Genomic DNA, 24,648 nt, shown 5'->3' with positions numbered 1-24,648 from the left:
AAGTTTAAGAGGCGGAATTACTGTCAGCGGCGGAAAGCGCGCTTTAAATTTAATTGGCCGCCGGCGAGCGCGTTTATCGCGCCACCGGCTAGAAGAAGAATTCGCGCAGACTTTAACTTGTCCGGCAGAACGAAACACGGGATCGCACTTTTTCAACTTTGTCCGATCCCGAAATTATCGCGCACCTACCGATTTCCGTTCCTACCCCGCGTCCATTCGTGCGTTCTGTCAATCTGTCAAGCGTGCTGGACTTTTCGAGGATTTTTCCACGGACACCGGGGTTCGATGGGGGCACGGGGAGCGAGGATTCCAGGGGTTTCGTTTTAATTTCGCTAACGCGACCTTTGTCATTCGTGACCGTGGGAAATAAAGAGCGGCTAATTAATCAGCGGGACACGCGTTTGGATAGGGTGAATTAATTGTGTCGAAACGACGGTCGGAGTTTCGCGAGACAGGCAAGTCGGTCCTAATAACGAATAAATGACGATGAAAATTTGAGCAGCCGGCCCGAGCCGGGCGCAGCACGGAAACGAAAGGATGACACGAAGCCGACATTCACGCGAGAATAAATAAATAAATGAGCCGGCGGGAGAAATAGCGGGGGAAACTTGGAAATGGGGGAAAGACACGACATTGCACTTTTTCCATTTCCACGCTTTGAAAATTACATCTGCCTACGTTCTTCCCGTCGTCTTCTCTTTATTTCGCCTCCTTTCCCACCTCTGTCTTGCCCCTTTCTCCACCGGCCACGGTTCGTTGCACCAGGGACGTTCGCGTAAATAAATATTCGTTTGTTCGAATAATTTTTCTCCAGCGACGATGAAAAATTCGCGACATCCTGTACGAGTGGATACACGTATTCTATACTCGCGAGGAAATACGCGAAATTTCGTTTCGCCCCTTTTGCGTGAAATTCCCTTTATCCTCGAATCCCAAAATGTCAACTTTCGGCGATTATTTTCCGGACCGGTAATAAAAGATTTTGATCAATTTCGACGTTTCTTTGTTGCGTCAAATTTGTAAAAAAATTACACCCCTTAGTTTTTGCACCCCTTAAACGTTTCTGAAATTCGGTATCCGTACCAGGTTGGTGGAAAGTTAGGGTGCGTCCGACGTAAACGTTTCTAACGAGGGGTCGATGACAGCCTCTTGGAAATACAACCCGATGTCGGCTTAAACTGCCATAAAAACGAAACGCGAGTGGATTGGAAGATAAACGGCTATAAAGGGAAGAGAGGGGACAATGAAACGGTCATCGACGGCGTTTCGATGGTCACCAAACCCGTATTGACATTTCGTTTTTGGTACCTTCCCCGAGACACGGTCGTTAGCGAAAAATCCCACGCGATGATCAGCCCGCTATACTTCTCGTCGCCTGGAACGTATCGCGGTCGATTGAAACGTCTGGTTCGACCTTGGCGCACGTCTCACTCCGGAGAAAATAGATTTATTATGTTGGATGGCGAGAAACAGGGTCTAGGCGACAGTGGCGCGGCTGTCGGAGGGAAAAACGTCGAGGACCGTTCGATTTTTCCCGAGCTATGGCAACACCTGCGCGTGGAAAAGTTGCTCGCGTCCCCGACGCTAGCGTCTCGCCACTTTTCCAGTTGGAAAGAAAGAAATCGCCGGGAATATCCTCGGTTAAAGTTACTCCCGGCTATGAACTTCCTACTCAAGAAGATTCGTCATCGTCTGCTTACCCCTGCACCCTCCGCCGCCATTTTCCCTTTCCACGTGGCGCGACTTCCTGTCAGCCTCGACCTGTACACGAAAAGAACTTATGGCTGTTCGACGAAAGTTAATGCATCCCGGTGCGCGCGTGTCACGTACATGCCTCGATGCTTACTCGAATTTCTTCGCGAAAGATAGTCCTCCAGAGTCAGTCCCTGCGAACGATTATCGCGGTTTGTGTCACAGGTGATTAAAGTCGAGGCATTTCTATCGATTGTTTCAGCTTACTGTCACAGCAGGAACTCGCTGTCATCGCTGTGCTCGTACATCACGGGGGATGCTCTGCTCTACTCCATGTTCCGGGAGGACGCAACACCTGTGCCCTGCCCTTTTCGAGGACCCATGACCTTCTCCTATAACCGCGGTCACGGAACCTGCTCCGTACCCGTCAGCAACGTCGACACCTGCACGGACGATAGCAGACTGTTGTTCAGATATCAGGCCTGTCCCGACATATCTGCTTCGGAGAGCGCAGGTAAGCATCCTACTCTCACGACTATTCTATCCAGCTCGTTTATCGGCTTGTTAGACCTATAGAGTGTTCGAAGCTGAGAATCCAAGACTATAAATCGATCTTTGGATCATATTTGATTAACGCGTTAAGTGTCCAGCCCGTTTTGCTTGCCATTCCGTTCAGCCCTAGACTCAGCCGTCAAGTAGGCCATGGTGGTGAGCGAAATGTTCGTAAAACTTTCGGAGATACTGTATCAAATGTTATAACAGGAATTCCCAAATGTTAGGTACAAAGACGACGAAGAATTTAACACCAAAGGTGTAATAGGAACCTAAGTACTAGCTAGGCCTGAACGGAAAGTCTAGCGCCGATCTCTGGGGACCAGTGTGACACTTAACGTGTTAAACGTTGTTTTTATTTCTTTGGAGAGTCCAAGGCAGTAGATATTTTCAACGTAAATTCCAGTTTTGGGATTTCGGAATATTCGATGAGACGTTGTTTTGCTTGCCTCGGTGAGCAGAGCCTTTGAAGACCTGGGCTCTGCTTGTCGAAGTAAATCATCGAGTGGTGACTTTTTCGGTGGCTTTTTGCGTGCAGTTTTTCGACATTAGCTATGGATTTATGGAAATCGGGCGATCCCTCGATAGCGTGGAAGTTAGCGGTTATAGGTTAGAGATGAATACCAAATGACTCGGAGGGTTAACGACATTTATAGTCCTACCCTGTTGGAAATCGTCACACTTAAGAAACCATAATTTGGGGAGCACGTTCGGCGACAGACACTCGAAACTTTCGACCAAGTCTCCTCCAGGCCGTACGCTCGATTAATGGTTCAAAGGGTCAGGGGTCGGGCAGCGATTAGAAGTGATTTTCGTCCGTGCATTCGTTAGTCGCGTCCTGGCACGGGGGAGAGCTCGATTTCCGGAGAAGGGAGCGAACGTTTGCCATTAGACGCACATCCGATAAGGGGTTTGCCGAGCTAACGATTTCTGTGGTGGAAAATTAAACGGAAGGACGGATAGGAAAAACGATAAGTCGCAGCCATGTCGAACCTGTCACGTCCCTCTTATCGAGCATGTCTTGCGCGACCATTCCAGAAGCTCCGATATTAACGTGTCGTACATGCCACGTAATGTCTTAAAAATCACCTAGACTATCGGGCAAGCGAATATTTTGATAAAATAGAAAATCGCAAATGAATAGTCGCATCAGTGCATCAAAATTACTATAACTTGGCGTCTTAAAAATATTTTCTAAAAACCTGCGTGTAATAAAAAAATTATATAAAGGGGAAACACGGATATTTCGTTAAAATAAAAATTCTTGAGTAAGCGAACGCAGTGTTAAATTATTTTTCAAAAATCCCTATATTAACTTGTTCTATAGTGTCTTAAAAATTTCTTTGGATTTATTGAAATACAATTGGTATATCGAGATACGCGGAGAAGGAAAATATGATAAAATAATAAATCACATGTGAATAATTAATTTTTAAAGATCTTTAAAGATAGTGATGACAAAAATAAAAATAGGTGAACGTAGTGTAAAATTATTTTAAAAAAATCTCAATATGAACTTGTTCTATAGTGTCTTATAAATTTATTTGACTATATTAAAATATAATAGGTATATCGAGATACGTTGAGAAGGAAAATGTGATAAAATAATAAATCACGAATGAATAATTATTTTCTAAAAATCGCGATAGTGATAGCAAAAATAAAAATAGCTGAACATAGTGTAAAATTATTTTTAAAAAATCCCGATATCAACGTGTCCTAATATTAACTTATCCTATAGTGTTTTAAAAATTTCTTTGACCACATTAAAGAAAGATTCGTGGAGCAGGAAAATATTTAAAAAATCGATTTTTAGAACTAGTCGAGGAGCCTTGATATTAACGTAGATATAAAAGCAACGAGAGGATTTTATGAAAATAAAAAATCTGAGATAGGTAACGTTCGTGCAGAATTGTTATCAACCGAAGCTGTTTGTCGTAGTAATGCGAGAATGGAGGGTACCTCGGAATAGGACGCCATTGGTGGAACGGGCTGTACATCGTTGGCACGGAACGAGGTACAGGGTTAAATGGCTGAACGAGCTGAGAATCGTCCCTTTCGCTTCCTAACGAAGGTCCCCGCTCGCAAAACCACCGACTCGTTTTGCTCCATTTGGACTTCGTTAAACTTCCGTGGCGGATTGAACGCGCGGGGAGTTCTCGATCGGGAGCCAGGCGCGAACAGTTTCCCTATTTTCGAAGGGCTTCCACCCTTTTTGCAGTCGGACGAGAGCGCTCTTAATGGACGAACGAACGAACGAACGAACGAACCAAGTAACGAATAAGGGAAGTTTCACGGTTCGCTGTCTTTGCCGGCAGTTGGCCAAAAAGTCTGCGATCTCGCTGCGAAATTCCGGCGATCCGATGCTCAAAATTTCGCGAGACGTCGCCAGGAACTGTTAAGGGCCAGGAATCTAAATGAAATCCGGCAAATAGTTTGGATCTTTTGCTCGTAAACGTTACGATTCGCCGGAAAAACAGCGGAGGGCCAGGATTTATGGTGGATCACTCGGCGAAGAGCCGGTAAGCTGGAACGCGGGGCACGATCGAGATACCAGGGGTACCGAGCGTGGCTGTGCGTCGATTTAACCTTTGGAAATTCCTCCTGTGATCGACTCGCTTGCAGCTGCCACAGCAAGATCCGTCTCGTCGGTTACATCCGACCGATATTGTTTTTATTTTGATGGACATTTTAGCCGAAAACGCCGGACCATAGCGTATCGACGTTAAATCGAATTAACCTCCGATGCGAAACACGCTCAACACACGCGCGCGATCCACGTAGCGGAAACAAAAAAAAAAAGGGCACAAAAAGGAAAAAAATAGCGGAAAACAGTGTAGAACAAGCGAGCGTGGAGATGCTCTTTTATGTAGGTCTATCTCGTCCGCGTGATCTCTATATCGACACGTTTGATACGACATAGCGGGTGTTCCGGGAAAGAGGAGCGCGAATGGAAACCAGTTTTCGAATCGAGGATCACGGTAAATCGAGCCTCGATGACCTCGAAAGACCGTCGATCGTTGCTCGATAATTAATAAGATCAACGAGAGAACGAGTGACCAGATAAATTGGCCCGTCTGCGACTGTTCACGCGCGCCTAAACGGTACGTAACGCAATTTCGCGAAATTGTTATGTGCCAGCTTTGAGCGCGATGATTTGCTAGGGGAACCGAATGCCTCGCGGACAATAACCCTGGCTCGATATTAAATTGAACGCACGTTCGTTAAAGGAGAGACGTAAACTCCGCGTCGATGCCGTTTAATCCCTTTGTGGAGTGTTATCCGACGCGAATTCCGCATAATTCCAGCTTAATTGAGTCACGTTCGTCGCGAAACGAGTGAGAAATCCAGCTTCGATGACCCGCGAAATCGGCCGATTTTTACCGACCTCTCTCGCAAATTTTCGATCACCTAGACGCCATTTTTTCGTCTTTCAAAGATTTTCCAAAACGCGAGTTTGCAGTGGACATTGGGTACTCGCGTGCGTGGATGTGGCGAGGGGAAAAATGGCAGATAGGGCAGACGAGGTGTTCCATAGGGAAAACCATCCCCTATAGAACGGGCAGACATTTTTGTTCCCTTTTATTACACGATGCTCGTGTTTACGCATAGTGGCGCAAAGTGCAGCGAAACTGTTTTTTTCATAGAGCCCTGTACCGCTTGAATGCGGCGGAAAATGCAGCTTTATACCTCGTGCAACGTAGTTTGGGCCAGTACTTAGCAGTGTCAACGAAATTACACGGTTTTCGTATTACGCGACGTCCACGGTACCTCGTCGAGCGGTCCTCCGCCTCGACGCCACGCGTGCAACGCGCGAGTGCTTGTTTCCGATGAATCCCGTGCAGATTTACGATTCGATAAACGGAAGAACATCAGAAAACGTATGAAATCGGGACAACGTTCGCGGTGATTACTGCGATATAGACGGGACGATGCATCATCCGGCGAGTACAGTATATCAAGCGAAAAGTCGCATAAAAACGTCGCGACGTGGCGTGGAAAACATTAATCAAAGGGGCGATAGCTTAGTTCAAATGAATTGTAGAAAGTGACACGGGGGATATATCGAAATGCAACTAAGGCTCCTAGTTCCCCGTCGACACGCTGCTACACCTTCGTTCGGCTCAGTTCCGCCGCTGTCCGATCTCCAATTCGAATGATTAATCCGTTTGCTTCTCGATTTTTCAGAATCTTTTCTAAGCAGGTTAGTTATCAGAAAAGCACCATATCGATGACTCAGTCGATATCGAATTACACTCGAATTAACGATCAATTCGTTTGCTCTTCGTCGGATTATTTCCGCCCCTGTCCGATTTAATTTTCCCGCGTTGCGTCCAATTCGAATGATTCCTCTGCTTGCTTCCCGATTTTTTAAAATGTTTTCCAAACGCTTTAGTTAACAAAAGTATCAATTCGTTTGCTCTTCGTCGGATTATTTCCGCCCCTGTCCGATTTAATTTTCCCGCGTTGCATCTAATTCGAATGATTCCTCTGCTTGCTTCCCGATTTTTTAAAATGTTTTCCAAATGTAATGTAATGTCCTTTAGTTAACAAAAAGGCACCACATCGATATTTTAATCGATAACGAAGTCGACTCGAATTAACGATAGACTTTCTTGCTCTTCGTCGGATCATTTCTGCAGCTGTCCGATTTAATTTTCCCGCGTTGCATCTAATTCGAACGATTCCTCCGCTTGCTACCTGATTTTTCAGAATCTTTTCCAAGCAGGTTAGTTATTAGAAAAGTACCATACCGATGTTTCAATCGATAACGAATTCCACTAGAATTAGCGATTAACTCTTTTCTTCGTCGGATCAGCTCTGCAGCTGTCGGATTTTAATTTTCCCGCGTTGCATCTAATTCGAATGATTCTTCCGTTTGCTTCTCGACTTTTCAGAATCTTTTCCAAGCAAGTTAGTTATCAGAAAAGCACCATACCGATGCTTTAATCGATAATGAACTTCACTCAAATTAATTATCAATTCGTTTGCTCTTCGTTGGATCATTTCCGCCCCTGTCCGATTTAATTTTCCCGCGTTGCGTCTAATTCGAATGATTCCTCCGCTTACTTCCCGATTTTTTAAAATGTTTTCCAAATGTAATGTAATGTCCTTTAGTTAACAAAATGGCACCACATCGATATTTTAATCGATAACGAAGTCGACTCGAATTAACGACAGACTTTCTTGCTCTTCGTCGGATCGTTTCCGCAGCTGTCCGATTTAATTTTCCCGCGTTGCATCTAATTCGAATGATTCCTCCGCTTGCTACCTGATTTTTCAGAATCTTTTCCAAGTAGGTTAGTTATTAGAAAAGTACCATACCGATGTTTCAATCGATAACGAATTCCACTAGAATTAGCGATTAACTCTTTTCTTCGTCGGTTCAGCTCTGCAGCTGTCAAATTTTAATTTTCCCGCGTTGCATCTAATTCGAATGATTCTTCCGTTTGCTTCTCGACTTTTCAGAATCTTTTCCAAGCAAGTTAGTTATCAGAAAAGCACCATACCGATACTTTAATCCATAACGAATTTCACTGAAATTAACGATCAACTTACTTGCTTTTCATCGGATCAGTTCTACAGCTGTTGGATTTTAATTTTCCCGCGTTGCGTCGAACTCGAATGATTCATTCTTCGCTTCTGGATTCTTCAGAATCTTTTTTAAATAGGTTCGTTACCAGGAAAGTACCACACGGGTGAAACGATAACGAAGCTGACTCGATTTAACGATTAACTCTATTAACGCTAGCTCTTCGATTTTCCCCATCTTAAAACCAGTCGACACAGCTCACTGCCTCCCCGTAGCGCAGGAAATATAAAAAGGTACCATAGCAGTGCCTCAAACGATAACGAATGGAGACCACTACAAAGGGAGCCCCTATAATCATCGTCTTCCTCCCCTCCGAGTATCGTCGATCGGTTAAAACGAAGTCGTGGAAGGCTCACAGAGAAATCGAGTGCGTGTAAAAGCCACGATCCAGCTCGCCGGTACAGGAAGCGCATCTAGCAGGGGGGCAAGATTTCCGCGCGGAACGCGAGCCGATTCCTCCTCGATTCCTCGCGACGAGGTCAGCAAAGGAGAATCCTCGACGCGAAGAAGCCAAGAATTACCGGTTCGGCGGTGTCGGATGTAGAGGCTCCTCGAGGAGTCACGGTTAAAGAGCTGGATGTTATCGGCGGATCAGCTCGACGGACACCTTCTTCCTGCACCCTTAACCAGCGTCTACGCGACGAGGCTTTCCAGAGAGACCTCAGAGTCGCGTATCTAAATCGCATCTCGCGGAAAAGTCGGCTACCTCTTTTTCCTGCCGTTTCTTTCTCCCGTGCAACCCTCGCTCCACGCTCCTTTATCCTCGTCCCCGGCCATTCCTCTCTCGCTACACTCCTCAGCCGTCTTCTTCTCTGCCTTATTTTTCTCCGTGCCCACCCCGGCAGCCGGCTTTCCTTTTTTGATCCCCGATCCTTCGAGGCGAGGACGCCGCGAGCAATTTGCGAGGATTCGAACGAAAAAGCTCGTTCCCCCGGTGACGGTCCTCGGTCTTTTGCTCGTCAGCCGGCCCAGATTCCGGCGCATACGGCTCAGCCTCGTTTCCTCGAGTTCCCGCGTCGAATTTCATCCCGTCGATAGACGCACAGATCTCGCGAGAATCCCGCCGCCTTTCCGCGTCTATCAGCCCCCGCTGCTCGTCAACGCCAAGCCTCCGGCCAGAGTTACTCGCCGCTGGTGATCAACGACGGAACGTTTTTCTCGGATTAGACTGCGGGGGTGGTTTAGAAGGGCGCCAGGGAATATCTTAAGTAACGCGGAGCTCAAAGCACTTTCGACCATGCCTCGAATCGCCTCTGTGGATCGCCGATTTATCGCAATCATTCGGTGGATCCTCTGCGGTACCCCAAGACACCCTATGGTACCCCAATTCTGGGAGTAATTTTGGAGTAATACGAAACTTATATGGTTTTTGATCAATCATATTTGATAGCTTCTCGATCCGAAATTAAGATCGTGAGCAAATTTGGGGAAATATTTCCTGCAAATTTATTGGTATTTGTGATGTCGTTTATATAGCATTTAGGATTTGTTGTAATGTTTATTTGTAGTAAACCATAGGCTTGCAACGATAGTGTCAGGTATATTGCAGGTTAATAATGACTTTTAGGTCTCGTGGATCTTCCCCATTGGGAATTGGGGGGCAGTGCTTCGGGTTATAGTTTATAAGGATCCTCTGTTTTCTAGAAACTCTCAGTCTCGAACACGGTATAGCAGCGAAGACGCTATTGTGATTCACAAGGATGCGCACATTTCTTTATTTCTTTATAAGTATATTTGTGTCTTTCATTGATAATGAACTTTATAAATTTCGTTGCTATACAACTGTATACAGATAGTTCTCTGTGCATTTTAACCACTTACGCTGGAAAGACGTGTCACGCACGTCGTAATGCTTTTGTCACAGAATCGCGAACGACGTGGTACACACGTCGTTAGGCAATTGTTACAGAAACACTGAACCGTTCTGGCACACGCATCTGTGAATTTCTTGCCACCGCAAATGGTTAATAAACACTGTAATTTCATTTGAGAAGTTACAAGTGCCTCTCTCCTCCAATTTTCGATACAAAACAGTGCATAATTTTTATTATAAAAAAAACAACTACTGTTTTACGCTGAAAATATCTAAATTAGTTTTCGAACAACTCTGTATCGCGTGTTAGAAATTCGGAACTGCCATAACGCGATACGATCGGTATGCTAACCCGTAACACGGGTAGAGACGGTTCGACAAGCCCGATAGATCTTGCGTTCCGATGTTTTCTTTTTATTTTCATTATGCCTTTCCATTGTTCAACCGTGTTTCCAATCAAGAGAGTTATGTTCGGCCGGTTGTATAGGATTAAAACTCGCTGCACGCGGGCATGAACGTTCTACGAATCGAGCGATACACGTCGGATCGGCCGGTGAAAAGTGGCACGAGCACGAGGGAACCGTGTATCGCTTTAAACGCAATTTTTATTGTCAAACACCTCGTAAAGCATCGAATATCCGCGGGTAGGAAAAAAAAATTCGCACATAGGCAAAATATTCCGCGAATCCGTATCGGCGGAGATTTATCAAAATCGGCGGGAGTTAAACTCTTACCTTGCCGGATCGTGGGGGGGGGGGGGTGAAATACCTGTTCACCAGCGGGGGGCACGCGCGAAAAAGCTCGGTTTTATCGGCACTCGGCGCGGAAAGCGGTTACGCGCGCGATCGTCGCACCTTCTCGCCGCGACCGCGGCTAGAGTTAGTGAAAAAGCGAGTGCTTGAAAAATCGTGTCAAACGAATTTCCCAATAAATGTAACTGCCGTTCAATTTGCACTGCGCGCGGTACAAAGGCCGGGATCGGGCTCTGGCAGGTAAAACGAGACGAAGCGACGCGACTCGACGCGAAAAGCCGCGCTACGACCGATCCCGTCCACCATGTTGGTCGATCGTTCGTGTTTACGAGGGAACCTGTTATTTTGTCCGTTTCAGTCGAAGAGCTGGAATGCCTGGCCACCTGGAAGGAGGGCAGCAGCCGCTACCTGGTCGGCCGTTTACATCACGGACACGCGTCCAGTAACGAAGATCGATACCGATGCTTCGTCTACGAGAAGGCCGGGCAGACAGCGCAGAGTAATCTGCACAGAGCTGCCATGGGCATAGGAGCCATGGATCACGACGTCGGTTTACAGAGCGGACCGGTGCCGGAGGGTGCGGCCGAGATATACCGGGTGGCGCAGAGCGGAGACGCCACTTGCAACGGGCTGTTCAGCCCCATGGAAGGATCTCGAACCATGACGCTCATGAAAGGTACGTCGAATCGTTCGATTTCACAGGGCAATTGAATTTCAAAAGACCGGCTATAAGAGGGCTTTCCTCCGATGCTCGTACAAATACACCCGCGCTCTGGAAAAGCAATTTTTTCCATGGGTAATTCAGTGTCCGGGTATTTAGGGAAACGAAATGTTCGATTCCGTCGAGGAAGCTCCCGTGTATCGTGTACATACGAGTACACGGGTATACTGCACGGGGTACGCTGTTTCGAGAGTGGCGCTCAAAGTTTAACGATTAGGTTAAATTTAGAGCCGGGACAAAGGAGTATAACCGGAATAGGGTCAGGCCGCGCGAAGCTCGAGAAAGCTGGAAAGAGAAGTGGAAAGCGCGTATCGTCGGAGGAATCACGGTCTGAAAAATTCAGCTCTCTGGCAGTGTCATTAACGGGACGTGTCAAAATGGCGGTCCGTAGCGCGAAGGAGGAATATTTACACGCTACTCCACTTCCTCGCTACGGTCCCCCTTTCTTCCACCCTGCGCCGGGGCGCGCTCGTCCGCGCTCTTTTCCCTTTTTTCCTTCGGCCTGCGCTTTCTTCTTCCGGAGTTTGCCAGCCCGTATCTCGCTGCGTACAGTTTCACGGCAAACTTCGTTAACGGATTTCGCTCGAGTAGATCTGTGCAGGATCTTGAAGCGGACCCCGCAGCCCCGGCGCCACGCGTCGCGGCCAGGGGTACGTCGCTTTCTTTCTCGAATCGTGTTAAGTCGGCCGAGACCCGCTCGCCACCCGTCGATGATACCGTGTCTCTCTCTCTCGAGAGAGAGAGAGAGCGAGAGGAAAGGAGAAGAAGAAGAAGAAGAAAAAGATGGGAAAGAAGGTAGAGGGCGGTAGCGAAGAGGATTGCAGGTCGGGCCACGCCGCGAGTTCTAAGCACTCGCGTCGTTAATATCTCGATCCTTCTTCCGTGGAAGCGGCTCTGGAGAAATGGGAAGAGAGCAACGCCGGGAACCAGTCCGGAAAATGGATTAACGTTAAATCTTTTTCTCTCTTTCTCCTTTCCCACCCGGCTCGCCCCCTCGACCTGTTTCTCTTCCTGTTTCACCCTCTCTCTCTGCCTCCTATCCTGTCCGTCGTTGAGTACCTTTAACTGCAGCCACAGGCCGGCTCGAAAGTTTGTTCAATTAGCCTGGACTCTTCTACCGCAGAGTCAATACCCCGGGAAAATTACTCGACTGCGTTTTCATAACTGCTGGAAACGCGCGGTTTAACCGGCGAAAGGGAACTCGGCCTCTGCCGAGACAGGGAGAGATGTCTTGGAACGCCGGAGGAGAGCCTCCGGACCGTGTTCCGTGCCACGAGACCCTTCTCGAATAGGCAATTACGCCGGCGAAGCTGCTCGTTAATCGAACGAACGTGCTCCGAAATTTCCGCTGGTAAGCTGCGTTCGATAATATTTGGACAGCATCGACTGAACAAATAAAATCACCTGACCAGGCTGATCCACGAGACAACCATTGCTTCCCTGTCTGTCTGTTGTTCCAACCTAATGGAATTAGATGGAATTCGAACGAGTCGCGACCAAGGGAAAATATCGCCGAGACTTTTCCTTCGATTAGGCGACAGATGAGATTTTCCGGAATACGCCTCGGCTTCCTATAACGCGGTTAATCCGTTTCGTTCCGGGACCAAGGTTGCTCGTCCTTTGTAAAGCGGTGTCGTATGGAAATGGTGGCAATTTTTTCGGCGTGTTTTCGCGGTGTCGCGTGGAAATGGATTTCGACAAAGGTCGAGGTGAGCCGAGCTCGATCTCTCGTTCCACAGTGAAAGAGAGTGTGGCTTAGCTCGACCTCGACGTTCACGAATTGCAGCCTGGAACTCGAACAGGCCAGGGACGCGAATATTAGAAATCAATCGCGACAACGACAGATCCCTTTCGACTGCATCGTTCGCAGTTGGGCCGATACGAGGAAGTTACAAATTCAACTTTCCGTCAGATTTTTATCGGTATCGTTAAAATGCAGATTGGCAATACACGGCTGTGGAACGGGAAAAATAACGGGAAGGGTTGACGGCGGGGGGCCGAGGGTGGGAAAGGTACGCGGGAAATCGAAGAGAGAGACAGCGAGACGCGGCAAGGCGAGGGCCAGAGAGAGAAAAGGCGCGGCTTGATACCACGAAAAGATAAAGGACGACAGCGAGTAAAACAAGGGAAATGCCGTTCGATTTTTACGATCACGGAATTTGTATCTCGCTCGTCCGCGTCGTGGACTTATCGAGACAGCCGCTGAATTATTTCCATTCTTCCCCAGGCCGTGCAACAATGCTTTTACGTGCCATAAAACTGGCCGAACGTACACTCCGTCAATCCTCCATTCGTTCCTCTCGCTTCTGCCTCTTCTTCTTCCTTATCCTCCGATTTCTTCCATTTTCCTCCGTCCTTTGAACTTTCTCCACGGTGGCATCTCTGTCCCTCCAACCCCCCATCGCCGGGATATTTTCTCATCTTTTTTCCCCATACTTTTTATATCGTGTCTTTCACCCTTCCGTCGTCGCTGCTTGGCTATTCTCCTTTTTCCCCCGCTCTTCGTGCCCCGTTCTCGCAACCCTTTCTTCGTTCTTCTCCATGCACCCTCCTTGTCTCCCCCCGCCTCTCTCCTTGCTCGTTTTTCATCTATCTACCAGCCTATAGCCTTCCTCTTCCTCTCCACCCTTTGCCGATGCCTCGTGCTCGCTCCCTCTTTGTTATCCATTTTCCTCCGTCAACCCTTTTCCCCCGGCACCCGACACTATCGAAGTGGCTCCTTCTCACGCCCGGATTTTACACCCCCGAGCCGGAAGTGGAACGCGCTGGAGAGGCTCCAGAGAGGGAACGGGACGAAACGAGAACGCGATGCGAGAGAATGAAAGATGAAGCGAAAGAGGGAGGGACAGGGGGCGAGAGGGTGAGTAGGGGTGGGTTCTGGTGGACCAGCGAGATACTCGAACGATTCTGTTTCGCTATCGAATACCTACGTCGACGTTTTATCGGCTGTCGTTTCGTAACGTCGAGGACTTTATGGGCCAGTGTGGGCTGACTGCGAAATTTTCGGAGGTCGCCTCGTCCTCTTCGTCTCTTTTATCCTCCCACGCTGATCTCTTCCACTTATTCGTGCCGGCCTGCCTGCGGATATCGTTCGGGACGGACGTGCGACGATTTGCAGCCGGTCGATACCAGGATGCAAATGCCTGGATCGGGCATTAGGCGACGGAAGCGTTCGTTTAAAGAATACCGGGACGCGTCTTGCCGCTTGAATATTATCGCGATAATTCCGCTCCTTACGACCCTCGGATTTCATCTCTCGCGCCACGATCAATCGAATGGGATTAGAGCTGCGATTCGAAGGTTGGCCATATCTGTAGAGGTATTCCAGAGGGAGGACGAAAACGAACGCTTTAACCACTCCGGCTGCTAGGAAATTTACAGATGCGTGCCAAAATTCCGCGCTGTAACTTGCCGTGAGGCATCAGTTGAAACGAGAAGCCTACGCCGAGACGTTGCTAATTTTGTCTATTAATAATCTCATACTGTACGGCGTGCTTCGAAATAATATGGAATAGCTAGTTTCACTAGACTTTCCTTGCGTTTCCACGTAGTTTCACTGTCTTTAAAACGATGTACAATTTTTAATTTAAAATTTAAATTTTGAGCCTTTCGCTATGGTCGGCATCGAAGCTTCGTGCCAATGATGGAAAAATTACGATCGTGAAGGCTTTAGCATTCGGGGCTAAGTCTTTTGAAGGAAAAAATAAAAAAGGAAAGATCGACCATCGCAATAGCGTTTGCAATTCTTTGCGAAGAGCTAAGCGGAACGGTAGCACTTGTGTTAATTTGTTACCCAATTTTTCTGGTCGATGACTATAGTCACCCATCGTGTGTACATGGCGTCCCGTGGCTGGTGACTATAGCCACTTGTAGTAGCGAAAGGGTTAATTTGCCAAAGGAACAATATTTCAAATCAAATTCTACGACCTTGAAACCCCACAAAAGTATATCTCCCCCAATTAAAAATCGTTTAACCCCTTCGCTATGGCAGACTTTGATACGTGGTGGCCATACCATACGGCAGGAATTGAGTTACGACGTGCGCCATTTTTGTGAAAACAAGCGCCCTCCGCGTCAGAAAGCTAAACTACGCCGAGCCCCTATAGACGCCCTCTGTGTCACAAACGTAAAATTTCTAAGCGCCTATGGACGTTATTCGTGTCACAGACGCAAAATTTCTAAATATATACGTGGTGGCCATACCATACGGCAGGAATTGAGTTACGACGTGCGCCATTTTTGTGAAAACAGGCGCCCTCCATGTCAGAAAGCTAAACTACGTCGAGCGCCTATAGACGCCCTCTGTGTCACAAACGCAAAATTTCTAAGCGCCTATGGACGCCATTCGTGTCACAGACGCAAAATTTCTAAATACCTACAGGCGCCATTTGTGTTACAAACGCAAAATTTCTAAACGCCTATAGGGGCGCCCTTTGTGTCACAAACGCAAAATTTCTAAGCACCTATAGGCGCCATTTGTGTCACAAACGCAAAATTTCTAAACGCCTATAGGCGTCATTCGTGTCACAAACGCAAAATTTCTAGGCACCTATAGGCGCCATTTGTGTCACAAACGCAAAATTTCTAAACACCTATAGGCGTCATTCGTGTCACAAACGTAAAATTTCTAAACTTCTATGGGTGCCCTCCGTGTCACAAACGCAAAATTTCTAAGCGCCTATGGGCGCCCTTCGTGTCACAAACACAAAATTTCTAAACGCCTATGGGTGCCCTCCGTGTCACAAACGCAAAATTTCTAGGCACCTATAGGCGCCATTTGTGTCACAAACGCAAAATTTCTAAGCGCCTATGGACGCCATTCGTGTCACAGACGCAAAATTTCTAAATACCTATAGGCGCCATTTGTGTTAGAAACGCAAAATTTCTAAACGCCTATAGGGGCACCCTTTGTGTCACAAACGCAAAATTTCTAAGCACCTATAGACGCCATTTGTGTCACAAACGCAAAATTTCTAAACGCCTATAGGCGTCATTCGTGTCACAAACGCAAAATTTCTAGGCACCTATAGGCGCCATTTGTGTCACAAACGCAAAATTTCTAAACACCTATAGGCGTCATTCGTGTCACAAACGTAAAATTTCTAAACTTCTATGGGTGCCCTCCGTGTCACAAACGCAAAATTTCTAAGCGCCTATGGGCGCCCTTCGTGTCACAAACACAAAATTTCTAAACGCCTATGGGTGCCCTCCGTGTTACAAACGCAAAATTTCTAAGCGCCTATAGGCGCCATTTGTGTCACAAACGCAAAATTTCTAAACGCCTATAGACGCCATTCGTGTCACAAACGCAAAATTTCTAAACGCCTTTAGGTGCTCTCCGTGTCACAAACGCAAAATTTCCAAACGCCTATAGGCGCCCACAGTAGCCAAGGGATTAAATAACAGAGCTATTAATTTATTTCGTTTCTTTTGATATTCCTTTCGCGAATTGGAAATAGCAACGTCTTGACGCGCGTGACATGTCTTCCCAGCGCGAGTGGTTAAGCGACGCGGATAAAAAGGAGTTAGGAAACGAGCGGACGAGAAATCGGCAAGTCCATGTTCTAAATACGGTTTTAAAAGCAAAGGAGCTGTTCCGTTTAACGCTGCCGGTGCAGCTCGAAGGGCGACTGGAGGCAGAGTTCAATCAGCATTAAATAAATTGGTTCCTGTACGCTTTCAGTCTCGCCACCCGGCCAGTGCCGATTTCCCAATTGGTTGACCGGCCATTCCAGCGGCGGACTGACCTGGCACACCCTCGACCTGACCAGATCTTACACGTTCCATCCACGGAACGCTTCCCTGCACGTAACCAGATCGAATAGCAGTTCCTCGAGATCCGAAAGCGGTCCGCTGGACGGCCAATACGTTCCCGGGCAGGAGGATCAGGATGTGAAGATCCTGTGCAACAGCATCAAGCAGTCTAGTGCCGCGCAGGCGATGGCGATGACCATGTTGGTCGCGCATTTCACCGTTGGCTGGTGAGTAGATCAATGCTATTTTCGGTCATCCCAATGACCTTCTTTGTTCGGGTGTTTTATTCTTTTGCTAGATCGCTGCTGAAATGTCCTTTTACCGTAGTAACACGTTGCGGATGAACGACTAGGTTCCGCGTATTTTGGGTTACTTTCTTGACAGCCATTGACAAGATAATTTGTGTCCTTCGTGTGTCAATCGAATAGGATATGGCAATAAATATAATCGAAGCTTCATTATTGACACAGTTCGCTTAGATTTAGCAGTGGTCAAGTATACTGTTAACGCGTGATTTGTTGCTGTCTTTTGACAGCCATTTCGAAGGGTACTTGGAAAATCTGAGAACCTGAAATACGTCTGAACTCTTAATCAGGATACTTTGAGAAAACTAGCGTAATAGTTTGTACAGAGCAGTTTATGGTATGTTTATAAATGACAATTCTCATTATAACGATAATAAAAATTCGGAATGTGCAATGTAAGTATAAATTCATCAGACTATTGACACTACGTAGGTGGAAAAACGAAGTGAAACCTTAAAGAAAATATTATAACGAATGAAAATATTAGCAAATTTATGATACTCGTGTTAAAAGAAAAATGGAGAAATCGAGTGACGAAAGCACAAACGTTGAATGCAGAATTTCGAATCGAATATCTGAAAGCGTTTATTGAAGCCGAGTTGAAAGCTCGGGCCGTCCCATCGTTGACTTCTTTAAAACGCTGGAAACGCGTTCGAGGGGGTTGAATTGTAGCCCTCCCCCTAATTTGCAACTCTGACAAAAGTGGTTGCGTGAGAGACAAAATCGTGGTGTTTATACGAAAAACAAATCTAGAAGAGGATGGCAGGAGGAAAGGCGGAAGAGGAAAATAGAGGAACGAGTCGATGATAGAGTGTTTTGAGAAACAGGTTGGCCCGGACGGCCGGAACAATCGCGGTACATTGTCGGAGTAAACAGTGGTGTTATTGTTCGCGTGGCGAATCGTTTTGCCAGTCTTTCACAGCGCGAAGGAACGCGTGGTTTTTATTCGGGGCTCTCCTGTTTTCAGCCGGAGCGGTTTCATGTGCATGACGTTCTACCGAAGGGACGGCCACGTGATAGAGGTGCAAACCGGAAGCGCCGTTTCAAGGCCGGAAGAAGCTTGCAGCCCGCCCCATTTTCAGCAGCACAACATACCCTTCCTAACCTTAGTCAGTAAGTACAATCGTCGCTATTCTTCTCTTATCCCGTTCATCCGTTTCGGGCCAAGGTTTAGCTAAATCTCCGAGTACCTATTCATCGTCGATCGCCATCTTTTTGTACCGATCCTGACCGATTCCATCTCTCATCTCTATTCGTTTCAACGAAAATATCGTAGCAAATTTTTTAATTATTTATTTTTTAATTTTAATCTTAACGTTTTAATTTCCCTCCCTCTTTTAGGCTAACCCTTTGCACTCGAGAGGCACCGCTCAGTCGCCATTTAATCAAATTCCAACGATGGATATTAATTAACATGTCAAATTTACAATTATTAATTTTAATCTTAACGTTTTAATTTCCCTCCCTCTTTTAGGCTAACCCTTTGCACTCGAGAGGCGCCTCTCAGTCGCCATTTAATCAAATTCCAACGATGGATATTAATTAACATGTCAAATTTACAATTACCTAACGATGCGTGGAATATCGAAGTAAAATAATTCTACGTCTTAATTTCCATACGATTTCTTATTTATCGTTTCAAAATTATCCTCGACTTTATGGCAGAAAGTCTTCGAATTACTTTTTTCCTGTAACGAAAAAATCGTCCAGTGCAAAGGGTTAAGTTAGGTTAGGTTCTTTCTCGTTTAACCCTTTGCACTTAAGAGGCGCTCTTCAGTCGCCATTTTTAAAAATTTCGAAGCTCGATGTTCCTTAATATGTCAAATTTCAGATAATGTAACGATGTGCGAGGTATCGAAATGAAATAATTCTACGTGTTTATTATCATACGACTTCTTATTCACTGCTCAGAAAAATATCGTCAGCTTTGCAACAAAATATCTTTGAATTCTTATTTTTCTTTAGCCAAAAATGGTCGAGTGCAAAGGGTTAATTTATGGATACTTGTTCTACATTTTCCTCACTCCTTTGTCGACTATTATAGCGAAAGAAAATTGCGTATTACTGGCTGACAATGGGGAAACTAGCGAGTTTCATTTATCTCGAAAAAGCTTGGTGTTTTGAGTTTAGTTTCGAAATTTAGAATATTTTTATCTCGCTGTTTTTTCGCTGCGCGAAATATCACGTTTCACTGGTTCATAGCTAAAAGTAGCTCATTTCGCTTGCAGCTCTAAAAGTTAGTCGTTAAATAATTAACGTTCTACTGCTGAAATTAGGAGACGAGTATTTAGGATTAATTCATCATTCACGATTCATAATCGTTCTAATCGTTCCACCAAATCCGTTCAAGCTAAATTATTAAAAATTAAAAATTCGTCCATTTATCGTGCATCCAGCTGTTTCAAATTGTCACGTATATTATTTCGAACTCCAGGAATTTTGTGTAACCTGAACATCAGGTATGTTCCAAGGATCGTTCGTGGAGCTAGATATTCGCCCGAAATTCAGTGGCAAATGCGAGAAGGAATTTCAAAAAATACTATGTCGCACATTTTATCCAACAGCATGGACTCCGATCATAATTATCCAGATCTTCTTTCACATATTAACCACTTACGGTGCAAAGAAATTCATTGTTGCGCGTGCCAGAACAGTCGAGTGCAGATCACTCCAGAAGAGGTTCCAGAAGAGAATATAAAGACGCATCGATTGATGATGAGGTGCAAGCAGAAACTGTACCTCGGTAAAGAATTTCATTAACAGTTGACGTGCCACGCACGTCATTTTTCTTTCTGCAACAATCGCCTGACGACGTGTGTAACACGTCGCTGGTGTTCCGGTAACAGAAGCACCTCGACGTGCGTGGCACGTCTTTCCACCGCGAGTGGTTAATAATACATACGAATTTTACCAAATTATCGTAGAATGGCAGAACTGGTCTCGAGACACCGAAAATTCACGAAAGAACAGGAACACAATAACACAAACTCGTAAACTGATTTAACTTGGGGAAAGAAAACCAAGATAACGAAAACACGCAAACACGCGCTCTTTTAAAACTCTCTTTCCAACACCAAGCGACTCACGCATGTGCTGATCACAACCGATTTCTAAGGACTCTGTTTTGGTTGTCAAGGACCACGCTCTTATAATTTCCTTGATCTACGCTTCACCTCCGCGTAGGAGAGCCACGCAACTTAATTTTGGTGTATAGAATAACTTTTCGATTTGCTTCTAGAAGATATCGATCGGTTTACAATTTATTTTTGTTGGCAATAGCCGATTCGCGATTTCTTTTGGTATCCTACATTATCAAATTTTGCCTAAAATTATCATCGATGGAAGCTCCTGGTTTTCTGTTGAGACTCAGAGGGGGGTGAAGAGTGTGCACCGTATTTAAATAAATACGAATTTAAAAACATGGTCGATATTATAGTAAACATGGACCATGCTAGTTTCCCGTGTAAACGATACAACGTGGTGCTCTTTGCAAGAAACTCAGCGCGTATAAATCGATACGGAAGAGTATTTGTCTTCGGCTACTCGATAATCTCCATAATCGCGGATCTCGATCTCAATATCGAATCGTTGAACAGCTCTGCTCCACCTGGACGGTCGTTAGAACGTCGCGAGGGTCCGATGGCGCGACGATATGGACTGTAAGGCAAGAGGCAAAGGTTCGATCGCTCTCGAAAGAGTAGGTTGCCCGGTTACGCTCGATTTGCGTGACCCTAGGATTTTATTAGGTCCATGGAAGAGGGGCAGAGCCCGGAAAGAGAGAAACAGTCGGGAGGGAAAAAAATGAGACCGGGCCGGAAACTGCCCCTGACGCCGATAAACCCTGGAGAACTCGAGCTACGTGGAGAAGTTCCTGCTGGTGCGCTGGTCGGAGGATTTAGTGCGGCAACATTGTTGCTAGAGAAGGAGGCCTTTAGTGCGAGGCCTGACCGATCCTTCTGTAATTTTCCATCGATTTGGATCCGGGATCTCCTGTTTTATCGGCCGAGGGAGCCTCCTAGCGATGGGATTAACCCGGCTCCTTTCGTGCAGCGTTTGCCCGACTTTCGCTGGGGCTGAATCCTCCCTCCAGGTCTCTATATTTCAACGACGTTTTACTCTTTTATTCCCACTCCGTTTATGTTGCCCGGAGAATCCTTATTTCGTAGAATGCTTCGTGGAGTGGTCCTCGTCATCGTGTCTCTATTCCCGATGAAACCGAGCGAGTACGCATCTCGCGATAGATTCCACGTACGATTTTTCCAGCGGGCAAACTAACGACGAGCGAACAATGGGGGGACGAGAGCGTTGCCGATTCCACGTCCCTGGTTCGGAAACCTCGGCAAAGGTTAGGACTGGCTGGGTCGTAGGAAGAAAAGGAGAAAAGGGCGAAGGATAGTCTGGGCGATTTGTCAAAATCGCATGAACAACTTATAAGTTACACAGCTATCGTTCGGTCGGAACGACTACCTCTGCTTCCTTCCAGCGATGTACGCGCGTGCGGCCTCACACCGACGCGACCTGCACACCTACGCGCAAGGTGCACGGCAGTCGGTGCACGTGTGTGTATGCGGCTGTGTTATGCAACGGGTGGTAAACGAATCTTCCTGGAGAAATTGAATTTGTTGGGAGCCGGCGGAGCGCGTCACGAAAATCGTTGAAACCGCACAAATATTTTGTTTCATCGTTCCCACGATGGCTCGTGCGGTTTCGTTTGGTTTGCCCGTGTTTGCCCATCACCTCTTTCTTCCTTTGTTTTTTTGTTTCTGCATTTGTTGCCGGTTCCAGGTGTATCGCCGCCACCGACCGGGGGTTATCCTTTTTTAACCCGACCGTCGCGGTTTCGCCCTTTGATTCCCGCGTTGAAACGCATTTTATCGTTCGATCGCCCCGCGACGTAAAAACTCGCGTGTCACGCGTGTATCCTCGTCCATCCAGTGAAAAATCAAAAATTCCGACGTTCCGGGACTTTGACGCTTTTGGAAAAAAAAGATAAAATGCAACGATCGCTGCGTTTAAAATGCATAAATTGTGCGTTTACTCTGACGGGGTGAAGGGTGTCTAGATATTTCGCAGACAAGATGGCCGCTCTCGATCGACGGGTGGACCCGGTACATGAAACGAAAACAGAAGACGAGAGAGAATTCCATGTCCCACGTACACGGTGTCTCGACAATTTCCCGATAAATTTCGGCGTTGCTTATTATTCTTCCTTCCTCCGTATCTCCGTGGAAACGTTCTACTCGACTCTCATCTAGGTCCCCTATTCGCCAGGTATTCCCGGAAAATTTTTCTAGCAGAATACCCTCCGACGCTTCCCACCTGGCGCTAAAGCCAGTCTTGCCGGTTCACCCGGTGTAGCTGATGCGAATGCAGGTTGCGATATACGTGTGGTCACAACGAAATATCTTAGCCCAGCGACGATCCACCTTTCCGAACCTGCTTCCCTTATCCGACACCTACCCTCCGCTTCCTCTTCCCTCTTCGTAGACTCCTCTTTGCCGCAACTTACACATCTTCGCGTAGAATGCTCGGTTCTCGAGGGTCAGGTTTGTAATCCCGCGGGAGTTATTGGATTCGGTTTGATCCAGTATTCCTTCGCCCTCCCCTCCCCCTCGCCTTCTTCCACTCTGGCCAACTTCGATCCCGAAAACACGCTTCCAATTTTTTCCCTGTTAGATCCGTGATACCGCGGAGCTAATTAATCGCCGGAGTCAGCGATTGCTCGAGCAGCGTTATTTCGCTTCCACGATGGATTCGCGGGCAGAGGGAAGCCTATTTCTCAGACGGTCCTGGCCCATAAGTCGTTGGGAGCAATCGCTGGGAATTCGGGGACCAGGTGCTCGTAGTTTCGGCACAGTTTTCCATCGCTGCGGGATTATAAAATTATAATCGTCACGAAATGGAGGAAAAGTTGGCGGAGAGTTGGAATCGATCAGGCGGAATCGTAGTTTCAACCGGTGCCCGATGGATGGAGAAGTTTCCCCGGAGTAATTCGAGCAACGGAGTTTCCGCTGGAACCAAAAATTTCGTTGCTGGTGGAGCCGTGCATAGCGCTATAGATCATTCGTTGGAAACGGGGGAAATGCTTCCCCCTGAAGCTGCTGCCGCTTCTTCGCCATAAGCTATACAATATCCGCCGGTGCAATAAAGTGGACCATCCACCAACCATCCATCTTTTTTCCCAGCTCGCGAGCTTCCTTTCGCTTTCCTCCTTCTTTCCTCTCCCGCTCCTCTCCGTCTCTCTCTCTCTCCTCGCCACGGTTCTTCCAAACTTTTATGAGCGACGCGTAGTAACGCGGCCAACGACACCGCCGCTCCGACCACGAGGAATTACACCTTCAGGGGAAGAGCTCGCGAGAAGTGCGACTCGCTGAGAATTTCGCGTGGTAGCCGCGGGCACAGGGATTAGTCGCGAATTTGACCCCACTTGCAACGACGAATTTACGCCAACTGTGCGAGTTAACGCGATCGCCTGTTTCGATCCAGCGTATCCATTGGTCTGCAGTTCCCTGTCCCGTGTCTAGAGTTGATTACGCGAGAGGATTGAGAGAACTGTGAAGCTTTCTACCACTCCTGCGGGCAAATGGGGAGAGAAAGTGGTGGCATTGTCAAAATGATCCCTGTTTCGTTGTAACTTTTATACTTTGTCCATCGAGACGTGGTAAAACAACGAAGCACATCTGACGTAGATATAGGTCTGTATTTTATTTAACAAATTGCACGTGTCTAAGAGATAGTTCAATAAATTGAAAAGTTTAGCAGCGATTTACTTGATTTTAACCTGTTATGGTAAAATTCAATAGCGAAGCAAACGCTACATTCCAGCTGTGGGGGGCGATCCCTTCCCCCAATGTTGTGTCTTTTGTCACCAGTCTTCTGAAGACGACTTTTGATCTGCGAGGCCCTGAACAGGCCAGTTCTAACCATTCGCTCGTTAACACTAGAACTACCAACCCGGTCAAAATGACTGGTCCCGGAATTTTCCTTTCTGCAATCACCGAACACATACACCTGCTTTAAGAATAAAATTGGTACCAACTCATAGCAAGGAAGAACTGTAATCAATATATTCACTCGTATTCATCGTACCGCTTAAAATTACGATAATCTGTGCACATTATAGTTAGGTGCCCACTAAAGATCGGTAGTTCTAGTGTTAAAGATCTACACAATTTTCCCACTACTATTTCTTGCGTAATAATCCCTTTAACATAACCCTTTGCGCTCCAACGGTGCCCTTCAGTCACCATTAGATAAAATTTCGAAGCTCGATGTGCGATATATCGAAATGAAATAATTCCACGTGTTAATTGTCATACGACTTCTTATTCGCTGCTCAGAAAAATATCGTCAGCTTTGTATTCCTATCCGGAAAATCTTTGAATTCCTATTCTTCTTTAGCCAGGAAATCGTCGAGTGCAAAAAGGGTTAATTGAGTCCTTTTTCAGGAATATTCTCGATTCGAT

At 46.6% G+C, this 24,648-nt stretch overlaps 1 protein-coding gene across 1 annotated transcript in view; it reads left to right on the top strand.

The window, feature by feature from the left end:
• Positions 1-24,648, top strand: part of LOC108545198 (uncharacterized) — a 305,629-nt gene that overhangs the window by 245,160 nt on the left and 35,821 nt on the right. The window contains exons 7-10 of the mRNA XM_017896695.1: positions 1,955-2,206; positions 10,761-11,078; positions 16,807-17,104; positions 18,150-18,295. Coding sequence (XP_017752184.1) covers positions 1,955-2,206; positions 10,761-11,078; positions 16,807-17,104; positions 18,150-18,295 — 1,014 coding nt within the window. The remainder of the gene's footprint in view (positions 1-1,954; positions 2,207-10,760; positions 11,079-16,806; positions 17,105-18,149; positions 18,296-24,648) is intronic.

Source organism: Eufriesea mexicana, unplaced genomic scaffold, assembly GCF_001483705.2.
Source record: "Eufriesea mexicana isolate 0111107269 unplaced genomic scaffold, ASM148370v2 scaffold372, whole genome shotgun sequence".
Lineage (NCBI taxonomy): Eukaryota > Metazoa > Arthropoda > Insecta > Hymenoptera > Apidae > Eufriesea > Eufriesea mexicana.
Note: the sequence above shows the minus strand (reverse complement) of the source record. Positions and strands in the feature narration are given on the sequence as shown.